Source organism: Bos indicus x Bos taurus, chromosome 7 (assembly GCF_003369695.1).
Source record: "Bos indicus x Bos taurus breed Angus x Brahman F1 hybrid chromosome 7, Bos_hybrid_MaternalHap_v2.0, whole genome shotgun sequence".
Classification (NCBI taxonomy): domain Eukaryota; kingdom Metazoa; phylum Chordata; class Mammalia; order Artiodactyla; family Bovidae; genus Bos; species Bos indicus x Bos taurus.
The window spans coordinates 58,724,036-58,741,345 of NC_040082.1; the positions used below are offsets into that span (position 1 = coordinate 58,724,036).

Consider the following 17,310-nt stretch of genomic DNA (forward strand, 5'->3'; position numbering starts at 1 on the left):
TAAGCTAAAGTTTAAATGCATTATATTTCCTTTTTTTTTTTTTTTTTTGGTTGTGCCGCAGGCCACAATGCAGGATCTTAGTTCCCCAAGCAGGGATCAAATCAGGCAGTGAAAGTACCAAGTCCTAACCACAGGACTGCTGGGGAATTCCTCAGATTGTGTTTCCTGATTGGGCCAAGTTAACATCAACAGTTAGTTTTCTTTAATGACATAGTGAAGTGAAGTGAAAGTCACTCAGTCGTGTCCAACTCTTTGGGACCCCATGAATAGTCCATGCAATTCTCCAGGCCAGAATACTGGAGTGGGTAGCTGTTCCCTTCTCCAGGATCTTCCCAACTCAGGAATTGAACCCAGGTCTCCTACATTGCAGGCGGATTCTTTAGCAACTGAGCTATCAGGGAAGCCCTCTTTCATGGCATAGCTCTTACCTAATTTTTTGTCTGCTCCAGCTCAGCCTCCGTTTGGTAATCAAACCAGGACAGGTGCCCCTCCTCACCAAGGGAGAGTTCTTCCATTCTTGACTTTCTTCGTTGCATTCAGGAGCTTGGAAGCCCTGTCACAGTCTCCAGAACTTCTTTACCAATAATACGCCTGATTCTGAACTTTGATTCTCTCAGTTGGTCCCATGCATCTATTCCTAATTAGCCAAGATTTGGAGAGGGAGGGGGTGATGAATTCATCTCCAGCACACTGTTGACAATTGATAGCTTTCAAAAGGCCTTTAAATTCTAGTTCACACTGACTACACCCTCTTCAGGGTCCTAATTTGCACCTAACTTTACCTTCACCTACACTGAAATTTACACACACACAGACACACAGAGCCACCTCTGCCTGCACATGGAAGATCCTGAGATAGGCAGGATAATGGTGCCCCAAAGATGTCCACAGGCTTCCTCAGTGGCTCAGTAGTAAAGAATCTGCCTCCAATGCAGGAGACGTGGGCAGGAGATGAGTGTTCGATCTCTGAGTCGGGAAGATTTCCCTGGAGGAGGAAATGGCAACAACTCCAGTATTCTTGCCTAGGAAATCCCAATCCGTGGGGTCAAAAAAGAGTTGGACACAGCTGGGCAACTAAACAAGAACAAAGATGCCCTCATCCTAATTCCTGGAACCTATGACTATGTTATGTTACATGGTTAAAAAAAAAAAAGAAAAGCACTTTGCAGATGCGATTAAATTAAGGATCTTGAGCAAGAGTGGTTATCCTGGATTATCTAGGTGAGCCCAATGTAGTCACAAGGGTCCTCACGAGGGAAAGAGCAAGGTAGGAGAGTCAGAGAGTGAGGTTTGCAGATGCTCTGCAGTGGCCATGAATATGGAAGAAGGAGCCACTGAGCCTGGAAATGCAGGCAGCCTCTGAGAACTGGAAAAGACAAGGAAACATATCCTCCTTTAGTGCCTCTTTCTGGTTTCCAGAACTATAAGGTAATAAATTTGTACTGTTTTAAGTCACCTAGTTTGTGGTCATTCGCTATGGCAGCCATAGAACTAATATAGATTTTGGGATCTGGAAGTGGGGTGTTGCTGTGAAAATTACCAACAATGTAAAAGTGGCTTTGGAACTGGGAAACAGACAGAGATTTGAGGATTTTGAGGAGCATGGTGAAACTGTCTTGATTACCTTGAAAAGGCTGTTAGTAGAAATATGGACATTAATGACTCTGCTAGAGAGGACTCAGAAGTGAGGACGATGGTAGGGAAAACATACATTGTAAGTGCCACTAGCAAACTGTTGTGGAAATATGGTCTTGAAGATGCTGCCAGTGAGGGCTCAGATGGAAATGAGGAACATGTTATTGGAAACTAAAGAAAGTAGATCCTTGTTACATAGTGCAGGAACCCACCTATACTGTGGCACAGTAAAACCCATTTTGTATGTCTGACCTCCAGAACTGTAACATAATAAATGTGTATTGTTTTAAGTCACAAAGTTTATTGGAACCTATTACAGCAGAAATGGGAAAGTAATTCAGACCCCTACAGTTTACCTGGAGCTCAGACAGTGAAGTTTTCTCCAAATTACCAAACGATTTCCTTTATCTGGCATGTGGGACAAAGGAACTGTGGTGTGTCATTTAAATGCATAGAGTTCAGCAGCAGGCAGACATGGGTTCAAATACTGCCTTAGCCATTGTTATTCACTGATGAGTTCAACAAATATTTATTAAGCACCATCATGTACTAGACAACTAGCTCAACACTGGGAATATAATAGTGAGCAAAAAACACTAGATGTAAGAAAGGATGAATATAAGGAAGTCATTTAATTCCTACAAGCCTCAATTTTCCTAATCTAGAACAAGGGAATGATAATTTCTGTCTTGTTTAAGTAGGCAAGGCATATAAAGTGCTTATCGCAGTCCTCAATAAATAACAGTAAATATCAAGTCTTCCTTTCTCTTGTTCTAAAATACTATTTCCAACAACACAAGGGGGCAACAGGATGGGATTTAAAGACTTTGAAACTTCAATGACAAAGACCCTACAAATGACCCTCCACATCTCCTTACAAATAGGCATTAGCTGAGGGAAGGGGACTTCTTGGCTCATCAAACATGGCTCCAAGCTCCCAGGCTCAAGGGCATCCACCTCAGTCTGTTTACACATCCAGTGACCCCCTTCTCCCCACAAAACTCTGACATGGAGCTTGGCGTGCATCTAACGTAAGTCAATTACATTGGCTGAAGCTTCTAGCCTTGTCACGGGCCTTTAGGTAACAGCAGGTGATCAAGGCAACACATATGACATATGTGTGTGCTTGGATAAGAAAGTATCTATGATGCAGAGTCAAAGAAAATAAAAGCAGGAATGTCACCTGACTGCTCAGCGTGGCCCATGATGCCACCCTAGAGCAATAGCTCTGGACACGGGACTGGGCCAATGTTGGAAGTAAACCCAAGCTGGCGGGCTTTCTTGGACCATCAACAACAAACTTGTTTGTTCAGACCTTCTGTACAGGACAGGCTGTACTTACTTTTGAAGTTTGTTTGGTTGTTTTTCACATGCAATTGCAGCTATAATCTGGAGGCTTAGGGTACTCTGTTTGGTATTCAGTACTTAAAGGACACAACTCTAGTAACAACAGACTTCTCATTATTCCTGTCATGTTATGGATTCAAATTTGGTTTCATGAACGTTACCTTTTCCTACCCTAACCTTCTACAGTTAACCTCTTGAATCTGACTTCTACAAAGCTCTCCATTTCCTTTTTTAATACTAAGCAGAAGCACCTTTTCCCCCTTTATCTCCTTTAGAATTGCCATCACGACTGCCTTCTCCCATCCTTCACCTAGCCCACTGCCTTGGAGTCAGACCCGTCTAGGCAGGGAGCTGCTGAGGAATCTCTTGGTCTCACTGAGCTGCGAGTGACACGGCATCCATCTCTGCTCCTTGTCCTTTCTCTGACCGTGGGTAACAAGCTCTGAGGGCTGAGTCAGAGAGGGGCTCCTCTCCAACCCACAGGCTCACTTCCAGGCCTCCTGGCACTTAACTCTATTATGACCTTCCCCTACCTGGTCTCCAGCCAGTGCTTGACCTGAATGCGTTTCTCCAGATTAGGCAGTGACCTTCTCAACTGCAAAGTTGACTGCCTCTGAGAAAATGAACTTTTCAAGTTCTTTTGGAATCTGGACTGAGTTACTCTGAAAATATTTGTCGTTAAAGATCCATGCTGTTGCTGGGAACTGGCTTTCATTTCTAGTTCACTAGAATCAGTGAGGCTGAGGGCAATGCCTGCTAGAGCTGCAAAGCTGAAAGGCATTACAAGTTATTGCTACCCATCTGCTCTCAACCCTGGCCGTAAATAGGTCTTTCTCATCCAAGCACCTCCCAGGAAGGAGCTCCAAGCCCACCAGTTCCATACAATCCAAGATGAAGTGTGGACTCTCACACAACACTTCTGCTTCCCCACAAAGCTCTCAAACACACAGGTGGCCTGTCATCTTTGAGCCAAGTCAGGCAGCAGAGTTGGTGACACCCCCCCCCCGTAGTCTTTTGACATCTCCCCAGTTTAAACTTCAATTTCCCTTTCGAAAAAGGACTTAAAAGTTCAGCCACCAAGGACAGTGTATAGAGAAAGCTAGAAGGGAAGGTTACTCAGAAAGTCTCCTGTTCCATGCAACACTCAAATAAAAGAAGACTGAAGTGTATTATTTTCTAAAGTCATATGCAAAAATTGTTTTTCACGATCAAGTTTGCAGGGACCAGACTGCACTCCTCCTGAGGCTCGTTGGATGGATCGATGATAACCAAGGGAACTGTAATCAGTCTCCATTTCCTGGCCCTACATTAGCTGCTTCTCTGCATCTGTGGGGCTGAAGGAAACCGTGGCCTAAGGCAACAGATCCTGCTGCTCCTCCCTCCTCAACACACTCTCACTCTCCAAAATACATGCTCAGGATCACACATCTCAGTGCACAAGGGATTCCATTTTCAGGAGGCACAGGATCTGTTGTGGGCCTCTGACATGGAAGAAATTCTTGTACTATGTATCACGGCCCCAACCCTGACTGTATACTGCCTACTGAGCCTGGAAGAATGGATGTAGGAAAATGAGAGCGGTGTGGGGAATACAGAGTGGAGAATAAGAACTATCTCAGAATCTATTTATTCAACAGAAACTTTTCAGAAAAAGAAGGAAGTCTTCCTTCTAGTTTTTAATTTCACTTCAGTCGCTCAGTCGTGTCCGACTCTTTGCGACCCCATGAATCGCAGCATGCCAGGCCTCCCAGTCCATCACCAACTCCTGGAGTTCACTCAGACTCACGTCCATCGAGTCAGTGATGCCATCCAGCCATCTCATCCTCTGTCGTCCCCTTCTCCTCCTGCCCCTAATCCCTCCCAGCATCAGAGTCTTTTCCAATGAGTCAACTCTTCGCATGAGGTGGCCAAAGTACTGGAGTTTCAGCTTTAGTATCATTCCTTCCAAAGAAATCCCAGGGCTGATCTTCAGAATGGACTGGTTGGATCTCCTTCCAGTCCAAGGGACTCTCAAAAGTCTTCTCCAACACCACAGTTCAAAAGCATCAATTCTTCGACACTCAGCTTTCTTCACAGTCCAACTCTCACATCCATACATGACCACCGGAAAAACCATAGCCTTGACTAGACGAACCTTTGTTGGCAAAGTAATGTCTCTGCTTTTGAATATGCTATCTAGGTTGGTCATAACTTTCCTTCCAAGGAGTAAGCGTCTTTTAATTTCATGGCTGCAGTCACCATCTGCACTGATTTTGGAGCCCCCAAAAATAAAGTCTGACACTGTTTCCACTGTTTCCCCATCTATTTCCCATGAAGTGATGGGACCAGATGCCATGATCTTCGTTTTCTGAATGTTGAGCTTTAAGCCAACTTTTTCACTCTCTTCTTTCACTTTCATCAAGAGGCTTCTTAGTTCCTCTTCACTTTCTGCCATAAGGGTGGTGTCATCTGCATATCTGAGGTCATTGATATTTCTCCCAGCAATCTTGATTTCAGCTTGTGTTTCTTCCAGTCCAGCGTTTCTCATGATGTACTCTGCATATAAGTTAAATAAGCAGGGTGACAATATACAGCCTTGACGTACTCCTTTTGCTATTTGGAACCAGTCTGTTGTTCCATGTCCAGTTCTAACTGTTGCTTCCTGACCTGCATACAGATTTCTCAAGAGGCAGGTCAGGTGGTCTGGTATTCCCATCTCTTTCAGAATTTTCCACAGTTTATTGTGATGCACACAGTCAAAGGCTTTGGCATAGTCAATAAAGCAGAAATAGATGTTTTTCTGGAACTCTCTTGCTTTTTTCATGATCCAGCGGATGTTGGCAATTTGATCTCTGGTTCCTCTGCCTTTTCTTTTTCCAGTTTTTCATTTACATGACATTAAAAATAGAAGGTGCCAAGTGTGGTGCCAAGTGCTCTTTAAGAAGGAGCTGAAGAAAGTCCCAGACAGATGGAGCTAGCAAAGACAAACTTCCTGGCTTCTCCTGGGTAGAGGATTCTAATTCCCCTTCTCACAACACCGTGCTCCAGCCCTCCAGGCCAGGTCAGAACACACAAGATAAGCTACACAGAGAACTCCAGCAGACCTGATGAGCTCTACACCACCAAGAGGGTAAAAGTGTATCTTATACAAGGACATATTTTTCTGGCTGCTAGAGACGCTAAGGCAATCTGGCACTCCTGGGCTGTGAGATGCAAGGTGAGAGTGGAGGATACTGATGGGAGGGAGCTGCCCCACCCATATAGATCGTTGATTTCATTTTTTTTTCTCCCTGATAAAGATATGCACACATCTCCCAGGACTATCGTTGCCATGACAACAGCAGAAGTTGAGGGTGAGCAGGTTAGTGGAACAGCATGCTTTTTAAATTCTCGGACAAGGCCTGAGGCTGCAGTCGCTCATGAAGTGGAAAAATTCATGTTGGCAGTGCTCCTAAATGGATTCCCCCAAATTTAAGGATCATGACTTCTTTCTGGGGAAGAATCAAAGATGAAGTCTCTGTGGAGACCTTCTGCGGGGAGTTGATTTTGTCAGGAAGGTGGGAATCCCTAAGACAAATAAGAGCATGAATCTCCCTATGAAACTAGGGCACGTTAACTGTCCATTTTCCACAGAGTAAAGAGATGCAGCAAACCAGGGCAAAAACAATCCCCTAAGGGCACAAAATGGTGCTTTTTAAAGTCTGCTCTATAATAAAGCCTTCCCACAGAGACTACTCAGAACAACTCAGACCTAAATTCTGACGTTGAAAGGTAGACTCATACCTTGAAAAATCCTAAAAATAACCATCGTTTACTAAACATTGCTCTCCAGGCTCTGCAGATGTGTGTACTGTCTCATTTAATTCATGCATCAACCCTATAAGGTAGACACTGTTATCTCCATTTCAAAAAGAAAGAAACTGGGACTCAGAAATAATGGTCCTAGGAACATACAACCTCTGAGTGGAAGAGCGAGATTTCAAATAGGGTTACTCTGACCCAGAGCCTGAGCTCTTAGTTATTGGCTCTTTGATATGCGGAAGGCTTCCTGTTTCTAGTAAGAATCATAAACAGACGCATGAACAGAGGCCTTCATTGCATGGTTTCTGAGCCTCCAAAGGTATGAGACACCTCAGGAATATGCCCTCAACTCTCGACCAGTCCTCAACCTTGGAGGGTTCATCAGGGTCACTTAGAGGGCCCCTTAAAACACAGATGGCTGGGCCTCCGCCCAAGATTTTTGGATTTGATGGGTGTTGTCAGTGTGGCTCTGGGAACCATCCTTGCAGAAGCCCTGTGCAGTCACTCTAAACTAAGCTTGTCTAAAGAAGCCTCAGGGCCTGAGTTGCCGCACCTACCTAATTAACCTTTCACTGTTCAGCCCCAGGTCCCCTGGGGGTATTGCTTGAAAAGCTATAATGTTATCTTTGGCAGTGCTGTGCCTTTTGGAATTCCCTGAGCTCTTTTTGAAAACAGTGAATATCTCCCACTCCAAAAATAATGTACTGTTGCCTTGAGTAAATCCTGAGATCCCATGAAATGTGGAAAGAGGAGCCCGGAAGAACCAGTGTGAGGGCAAAGCAGCCAGGGACCATGAAGCCAGACTGGCTCTCTGGAAGGTACAGACAAGGCTTTTCATAATCTCTTGGGATTCCCTCTAGGAACTGTCACAAGAGGGCACTCATTAAAACCTCTTCAGAGATTGCACACTAAGAACGTTTAAAGGGTTGTAAGCGTGAATGGCTGGCCCTTTAATGCCCCTCCCCCCAACACACTCCTCCATCTGAAGAGGAATTGTGAGCTGTGCACTCCCCACCTCGGCTCCTTTTCTTTCCCTCCTCAGTCTCACTGAGCTGCTAAGGAAATAAGAAGCCTGTGTTCCAGATCTGCTCACACAGAGGTGAGGCTGGAGAAAGGGGCCAGGAATTGGGATTACCGGATTTAATGCCTGCCTTGTTTATCCTGCGGGAAACATCACCTGGTGATGTCCCCTCTGACCCTTTTAGAGCGTGGCATTTTAGCCTCAGCTTCTGGGGACTGTGACAATAAATGAACAGTTTCATGACAAGGCCAAAGGATTCATCAGTGGAGGAAAAACAACTACAAAGAACACATGCAAAGGAGGACTGGGTCACAGCAGCCCTCTCTCTATTCCCACGGCTGTTGCCGGGGTTGGTGTGAGAAGGTGCTATTTCCAGAGAAGCTCTCAGACGCAAGTGTGCGGGGACTCGGGCACCAGGAGGAAGCCTTTTGGAAGCAACTACACCATCATCATGAAGCACTAAAGGCAGCAGAATCTGTGAAAGGCAAGCTCTACCTAGAAATGAAAACAACCAAGCGTTTTGGAGCATGTCGATGAATTCTCCAGGAGGGTGGCTGGGGTGGGGAGGCGAGGTGTAACGGGACTGCACAGATACCAGGATGACCCAGACTACTTCAGAGGCTCTGTATCTGGGCTCAGAAGTGAGAACTACTGAATGCTGCCCACCATGCTACCATCTAAGGCCACAACAAAGACTGCAGGAAACAAAAGTAGGCCAGAAAAAAAAGGAGTGAAAAGATTAGACATTTATTAATACTATATGTCAAGTGCTATATTCAGCTCTGTCTTCTTCAGTTATCATGGCAAAATTGATGTTATTGTTATACCCAATTTACAGATGGGGTAACAAAGAAAACATGAATTTAACCAATTTGTTTATGCTCACCCAGCAAGTAAGTTTGGAATTGGAATTCAATTCAGATCTGACTTTAAACCATAATCTTAAATCTTTATCCCGTGTTCCCTCCAAACAGTGCAGAACTATTTTGAGTCCTAAGACTCTAAAATACCCAAAGAACAGAGCAGAACACAGAGGAGCATCTCTCTAATGTCCCATCACTGGTGCAGAGGTGTGCTGAAAAGTACGGGAGGCCACCCATGGAAGACAGAAGCTCTGTCCAGCTCAGCCCATGAAAACTGACTCATGCGTCAGCAGCCAGGGATCGCCCCAAAGAGAAGGGATTATCCAAGAGGGGTCAGGACAGCAGGGAAGGGGAGCCATGGTGGCTCCTTCTCTATCTTCTGTCAAGAAGATGGGTTCCTTCCTCCTACACTGCTGGTGGGAATGTAAATTGGTGCAATAAGGCAGTTCCTCAAAAAACTTAAAATAGAGTTGCCATATGATCCAGCGATCCCACTCCTCGGCATACATCCAGATAAAACTATAATTCAAAAAGATACTAGCACCCTTGTGTTCACAGCAGCATGGTTTACAATAGTCAAGACATGGAAGCAACCTAAATGTCCATCAACAGATGAATGGGTCAAGATGTGGTGTATATGTATACAACAGAGTACTGCTGCTGCTAAGTCACTTCAGTCGTGTCCGACTCTGTGCGACCCCATAGACAGCAGCCCACCAGGCTTCCCCGTCCTACTCAGCCATAAAAACGAATGAAAGAATGCCATTTGCAGCAGCATGGCTGGACCTAGAGATTATCATACTAAGTGAAGGAAGTCAGAAAGAGAAAGACAAATACCATATGATCTCACGTATATGTGAAATCTAAAACATGACACAAATGAACTTACCTACAAAACAGAAACACATTCACACACAAAAAGAACAGACCTGTGGCTGCCAAGGGGGAACAGGGCTAGGGGAGGAATGGATTGGGGGTGTGGGGTTAGCAGATGCATACTATTATATAGAGAATGGATAAACAACAAGGTCCTACGGTATAGCACAGGGAACTATATTCAATATCCCGTGATAAACCAGAATGGAAAAGAATATAAAAAAGAACGTATGTATAACTGAATCACTTTGCTGTACAGCAGAAACAACCTTGTAAATCAACTATACTTCAATAATTTTTTTTAAAAGATGGGTTTTTAACATTGTTTTGAATTTGAAGGACAATCCTGGGCCAGATGCAGATAAAATAATCTATGAACAGTTCCTATTTCCCACTTGCCTAGGAATATACAGCAACTAGCACCATCAATGAAAGGGAGAATGTATTCAAAGTTAGTTCTGGACTCACCAGCCTGACCTGCAAAGTCTCTATGAGAACAAGAAAAACCCTGAAATGGAGGCAGGATGGTAGGGGTGATTTCATGGCACTGCTTTGATTGAGCAGTTCTCACCTCTCAAATGCCTCCCATCCTGCAACGCTTGGCAGTCTAAAACCACTTCCTCCTCCACCATGTTATGCCATCACTGGCACTGGGGGTGCAAATTTGTCAATGAACTATTTTATGTTCTCCCCCTTGCCATCTGGAATATTAGCTCTCTAATGAATTGCTTTAACTTAGGCATTTGTTTTTTTGACAAATGTGACTTTTAGTTGAATTATACAACATTCATAAATAGCAAATGCTGGCTTGTTAGAATCAACAAAAACTCTTAAGAGCTGCCAGCAAAAATGGGCCCTTAACTGCACATGTTACTTGCACAGCCTAATCATTTGAAAGGCACCAGATTATTTTTGGAAAGAACTTTTTACACATACACTTATATAATCTGTTATATATGTGAATATATATATATATATATATATATATGTTCGAATCTGGGTGGATTCTTGCAAGCCACCCATGCTATGAATAGAAGAACTAGATACACTTGGATTTGAAGTTAGATACACTTAGGTTTGAATCCTGCTAAGTCGCTTCAGTCGTGTCTGACTCTGTGTGACCCCATAGACAGGAACCCACCAGGCTCTTCCGTCCCTGGGATTCTCTAGGCAAGAACACTGGAGTGGGTTGCCATTTCCTTCTCCAATGCATGAAAGTGAAAAGTGAAAGGGAAGTTGCTTAGTCGTTTCTGACTCTTAGCGACCCCATGGACTGCAGCCTACCAGACTCCTCCATCCATGGAATTTTCCAGGCAAGAGTACTGGAGTGGGGTGCCATGGCCTTCTCCGAGGTTTGAATCCTACCTTACCATAAACTATGTGAACCTGGGTATGTTTCTTAACCTCTCTGTGTCTCTAGTTCCTCTTTTGTACACCAGAGATAATAAATCCCATGCAAGACTGTCTCAGGGAGTAAATGAGATCATGCACTGGCACAGTGTCTGGATACAGTGTGTCTCAAAAATTAGTAACTATTATCACCACAATGATGTTCTATTTATAGAGGATTATGCTAGACAACATTTATAATCTCTGTATTTGTTCCTTTCTGAAAATTGCCACCAGGATGTGTCTCCAAAGTCATATTTACATTATATGACACTGCTTTAGTGACTGGGCAAGATAAGGAAAATAAGGAAATGTGAATTTGGGAAAATTTTTAATGCTCACCCAGCCACTGGGTTCTTGATGTCACCTGGCAGATTCTCTTTCCTGAAAGTTTGGATTAGGAATTGGTTCCCACTGGTCCTCTGCACTAAGAAACTGCAAGACTGGTCACATTTGGCAATGTGCATGTCAAGGCAATAAAAGGCAGTCTACTGAAAGATGCAGATGTCAGGAAAGAAGGAGGCCTGACTGTGCCTTGAAGTCAGACAGAGTGGTGCCTTGGTTCTGACAAGTTTTCCACTTCCACGAGAAACTCCATTTCATCAGTCTATCTACTAATCAATCTATCAGTCTCCGTTTTGTTTACTACTTGGAGTGGATTTCCAACATCTTTAACCAAAAGATCTTTGCTAACAGTGTCATCTCTGTGCATGAGGCCACCAGATCTTGTCTGTGTAGCTCAGATAGACTAAGTATTTGACGTGTACCTGGTTATTGCGGAAAAGAAGTTTATGCACACACATGCCCTTATGTTACCTGTTTCCAACCATTGAGGTACATTAAGAAGAAAATCAAAATACTTGTGTATAATCATGTACTTAAGGAAGTCACACATGTAAGGAAAAGAAGAAAGAATTAAAAGAGAGCCAATGATATTCCTGGTCTTACAAAAACAGGTCATCTGATGACTTTCCAGAACTCAAACAAGAAGGGAGAGACCCTGGGTCTTTACCTGGTGTCGCACTGGATACTGTTGGCCACTGCTGATCGGGTCCCCCTGGACCAGCCCGTAGAATGCCAGCCTCCTCCAGGTGCACAGAGCTGAGTAAACACATAGACCCAAATAAAAGTTAGACCACAAATGTCTTTCCAGCTCTCCTTCCACCCTCAGAAAGTGCTTACATCTCTGGAGGCAGGACTGCAGCTAACAATTTCTACTTGTGCTTAAACTGAAGCAATTACTATTGAGCAGTCACCTTGCATAAAATGCAAAAGCATTGCTGACTTACTGCCTGCTACACCATGCAGGAGATAAATGTGTTTTATCTTTATACCAATTTTGGTTTTCATTAATGCCGTGTGGTGTTCATTAAATCTAACAGGAAGCCCATCATAGGGCTAAAAAATGCCATTTTATCATCTTAATGCTAAAGCAGATGAAGAGAGCTTATTTTCAAAAGCCCCAAGTTTCTTTTGCTGGTTCTCTGATTTCTGGGTTTTCTGTAGGGCAGAGGAAAGCACAAACATTATTTGCTGGTAACTACAGTATTATTCCATGGCTTCCCTGATGGCTCAGAGGTTAAAGCGTCTGCCCGCAATGCGGGAAACCTGAGTTCGATCCCTGGGTTGGGAAAATCCCCTGGCGAAGGAAATGGCAACCCATTCCAGTATTCTTGCCTGGAGAATCCCATGGAGGGAGGAGCCTGGTAGGCTACAGTCCACGGGGTTGCAAAGAGTCGGACACGACTGAGCTACTTCACTTTCACTTTCACAGTATTATTCCATACTTAAGGCTACAGCCACCGTAGCCTTAAGTATGGAATAATACTGTAGTAACCAGCAAAAAAAGGAAAGCACAGTATTATTCCAGTTTTGCCCAATTATTCCCTAACTTTATTTTCTGTTTCATCACTCTTTATTTTTCCTCAAAGAAAACCCACCCTACATATCCTGGGACTAGAGAAAGTTTATCATCACCACTCATGGACCCCAATTCAGAAGAGATTAACTCCACATGAAATGCTGCAAAGGAGTGAGACATGAACTGGGAGATCCTTAGAGGTAAGCAGAGATAGCATGTAAACTGTTCATGGGCAGAGAGAACATCATATTCATTTATGTATGTGTAATGTAAGCACATATGAAACTCTCAAATATCTTTTGGATGAAGAAAGGAATGAATAGAACCCTAAGAATAAATATCACCCAAGAAAACCCCCAGCAAAATAAGAGAACTCTCTGAAACTAGACATTAATTCACCTTGGAAATTAAGTTACTGAAGTAAAACTTGAGGACGACTGCCTGAAGGGGCCGTGTGACTCAGCAGAGCAGGCAAACCTGAAATATTACAGAGAAGGTCTCTAAACTCAACATTCTTTTCCTTTTTTTTTTTTTTTTTTGGCCACATCATGTGGCCTGTGGGATCTTAGTTCCCTGACCAGGGATCCACGCGCCCTTGGTGGTGAAAGATCGGAGTCCTAACCATGGGACCACCAGGGAATTCCCAATATCTTCTTACCCTTCGACTTCAAACAACATATCTAGTGGAAATTCACTCCATAAGCTCTGCTCTATTGCTGTTCTTGCCTTCATCTATATCCTAGAATCTTCCCTTTTTTCCAAATATTAATATCCTTCAGGTACTGCTGATGGTGTTGCTGGAGCCTACCAACAAATTACATGGGTTCAATTAGATTCTCTCTGAAGATATAACTACCCTGGGAACCAGCTCAGCTCAAGCAGAATTTTCAAAGGACAGGTATACAGTATCTGAGGCTAGAAAGGTCAGGAAGCCAAGCATATGCATGAAAAAGATGAGTATTACTTAAGTTCACAACTTAACATATGCTCATGTACTACACTGTGAGGAATAAATAACTTTTAGTTTTAATTTTTATTTCCTCTCTTATCCTACTTGAATTTTATGACATCTTAGTTGAAACCTGAATAGAAGCACATATGGCTTTTTTTCATTTGAAAATGGAATAAGGAAGTGATATGTTTTAGCATTTTATTTTAATATAGTTTTAAAGGTGAATCTTATAGCTTTGGTACTTTTCAAATAAAGTACTAATTCAACTGGGAGATAAAGAGTTGGTAACATAAACCATATTTTTTCCTATCATATAGTCTACCACAATAGCTCAGATGCAGGAAAAAGCATAAGATAGCTTCTAACAAGTAGAAAGAATATTTCTGAAACCTAGTATGCTGGCATCTGCCCAAGTGTTTCTGGCCTAAAATTATGACCAGATTCTAGTGCAGTGTCTCACCAAGCCAACTACTGATCTTCAGTCTTCAACTGATCACTTCTTGTTCAGAAAGAGCACCTAATATAAGGATTTCTGCTCAATGTGAAATGGTTGGGAATATACTGACTTATTTGAATTTAATACATTTTTCATGGGTTAAAACCAATTTCTCATTAACTCAACACATACTTTGTAAACTCTCTCTTTAGAAATTGATCAAGGTTTGGTTAAAGATCTACTCAAAAGTTGCCCAGATAACTCTGGAGTTTATTTCCTCTTTAAAACTAAATTATTCTGGTGGTAGTGAACATTAGTTGCTTGGTGCTCTCCATTTGGTTTCCCAAAGACACTCACAAATAATGAATCTTTTATTTGGCCCTGTAGCATGAATACTAGATCAGGTCTGGGAATAATTGTAGCTAATCAATTACTGTCAAAGAGACAAAGTAGAGAAGGCAAAATTATATTTAATCTGAGTCTTAGAGTAATGCTATTACTCTAGGTTAATTTAAAAGTAAGCTTGATTTGGTCTCCAGGTATTCAATAAAGGCCCTTCACGTGGCTCATCCTCTGAGGAGTCCATGCCACTGAGGGCAGGCAATAAGACAGCAACAAGATGGAAAAGATAAGGAAACGCTAATAGGGGTGAACATGGACAAGAATAACAATTATGTGGCTAATAGGATATAACAGTCAATGTGTGATGGAAAACCAAGGTGGACAACATGAGCATATATTATACGATATACTCAAGTCCCAAAGCATCAGTATTAGTTATCATTTTATGGCAGGGTCAGAAAGCATAGATAGAAAAAGGATAAAAGATGTTGAAACTACTTCCTTATAGAAATTTTCATGAGAGAAAGTACACAGCCGCCTGTCTGTGACTTTACAGGGCACTCTTATTTGGCAGCACTAGATAAGCATTTGGCAATGACCACTTCCAGATACGGAGACAAAAATAAGTTCATTCCCCTGGCAAAGCATTTAGGCATCTCAGTTTTGACAGCTGCTTCCGGCCTATGAAGACAAGAGTTTATCTGAATCACACAGTTACAGTAACTTCTGACAGAAGGAGGAGGGAAAGACATACCTGTGCATTCCTGCTCTCAGGGAGGCAGAGTAACGCCAGTCAGGGTTGGGCTGTCGTGGCTGCAAAATCACAAAGGGAGTTTCTGTTAATATGGCAAAACAATGATCTCCTAGTGATGATGTTCATCGGTAAGTTGGTTCTTAAACATCTCCATGCATCTATTGAAAATATTGAAGTTGCCATTTCATATGCAACTCTAAGATAATATCCACACATACAGCACTTCAAAAGAAAATTAAACTAGCTCATCAGGGTCCATGCACAGATTAAATATCATGGAAAACAGAATTTAATGATGCTGTGAGGACCAGCTTTGGCTTTGCCTTGCTCCAAACAGGTCTATGTATTAACATGTATTATGTTAATGTATTAACAAATACACACTACTGTGTCTATATAAAATAGATAAACAACAAGGACTCACTATACACCACAGGGAACTCTATTTAATATCTTGTAAAACCTAAAATGGAAAATAATCTGAAAGAGAATACATATGTATAACTGAATCACAGTACACCTGAAACTAATACAATATTGTAAATAAACTATACTTCCATTAAAAAACAAAACACATGTTCTATGTTCCTAAGGCAGCACTTATGGAAGGACAGTTTGTTCTGAAACAGGAAAAGCTTTCGCTGCTTTTGCCCTCAAATGCCCCATTAAGGCAACATCCCCAGTTTGGTATTCTAGTTTATAACAGGGCACTACACAAGTTCTGCTGGTCTGGCTGGACTGCAGAGCACTGCAATCTGCTGCTGGCTTTGCAGACTGCAGCATGTTTGACCCTGGACGGATGTGCCCAGTCATAATGCCAACAACTGATAACAGCCTCTTCTGCTGATCGAAGAGGAATACAAGGGAGAGGAAAACAAACCGTGGCAGGGTTTGACCTTGTTGTGCTGCATAATCCTTTTCATAAAATTGTACTTGTTTCCTGCTCCTCTGAGTGCTCTGCCTTCTTATTCAATTACTGTTCGCTAAGCTCTGCTTAACAGGGAGCAGCTGAGACCTAAGAAGAACATGACTCACTCTGCACCACCTATGTGTTGCCCTGTGTCTGCTGCTGCTGCTAAGTCACTTCAGTCGTGTCCAACCCTGTGTGACGGCTCTGGGCTCCCATAGACGGCAGCCCACCAGGCTCCCTTGTCCCTGGGATTCTCCATTTCCTTCTCCAATGCATGAAAGTGAAGAGTGAAAGTGAAGTCACTCAGTCATGTCCGACTCTTAGCGACCCCATGGACTGCAGCCTACCAGGCTCCTCTGTCCATGGGGTTTTCCAGGCAAGAGTACTGGAGTGGGGTGTCATTGCCTGCAAACTGTCAATTCAGAGTAAAGGGGACACAGAGGAAAATGTGGGTATCAGAAGACTGTTCTGGGAGTTATGTGCTGAGTAGGAGCTACTCAGGAGTCACTGGGGACAAAATCAATCACCACCACTATTCTGGTAACAACTAGCAAAATTTGTATTAAATAAAACCTGTGACAGATATTCCTCTTGATGTGTTTTCATGAACAGAGATTAAAGTACTCCTGTGAATCTATAAAAATGGTACTGATGAACCTATCTGCAGGGCAGGAATAGAGATGCAGATGTAGAGAAAGGACTTATGGACACAGCAGGGGAAGAAGAAGGTGGGACAAACTGAGAGAGTAGCACTGACATGTATGCACTGCCATGTGTAAACCAGATGGCTAGTGCGGAGCTGCCGTACAGCACAGGGGACCCAGCCTGGTGCTCCGCGACGACCCAGAGGGGTGGCATGCGAGAGGGAGGGCAGCTAAAGAGGGAGGAGATGCACATATACATATAATTATGGCTAATTCACAGTTTACAGTAGAAACCAACACAACATTGTAAAGCAATTATCCTTCAATTAAATTTTTTTAAAGTATTTGGAAAAAAATAATAAAGAAGTCCTGTCACTGAATACTGAAGTCTATTTGAATGGAAAGATGAAGAGATAGAGGTTGTATTTTGTATTTTCCTCTGGACTATAATCATCATGTTTGGTAGACACAAGGCCACAGTAATGTCAATAAACTATTTC

The 17,310-nt window shown here is 42.9% G+C and overlaps 1 protein-coding gene across 17 annotated transcripts in view; it reads right to left on the reverse strand.

Moving 5' to 3' along the window:
* The window catches only part of LOC113895258 (protocadherin alpha-C2), a 209,969-nt gene that overhangs the window by 22,512 nt on the left and 170,147 nt on the right, over positions 1-17,310 (reverse strand). For all 17 annotated transcript variants that reach the window (XM_027546231.1, XM_027546228.1, XM_027546233.1 and 14 more), the window contains exons 2-3: positions 15,257-15,315; positions 11,924-12,012 (exon numbers count right to left, since the gene is read on the reverse strand). In XM_027546231.1, the coding sequence (XP_027402032.1) occupies positions 11,924-12,012; positions 15,257-15,315 (148 nt within the window). The remainder of the gene's footprint in view (positions 1-11,923; positions 12,013-15,256; positions 15,316-17,310) is intronic.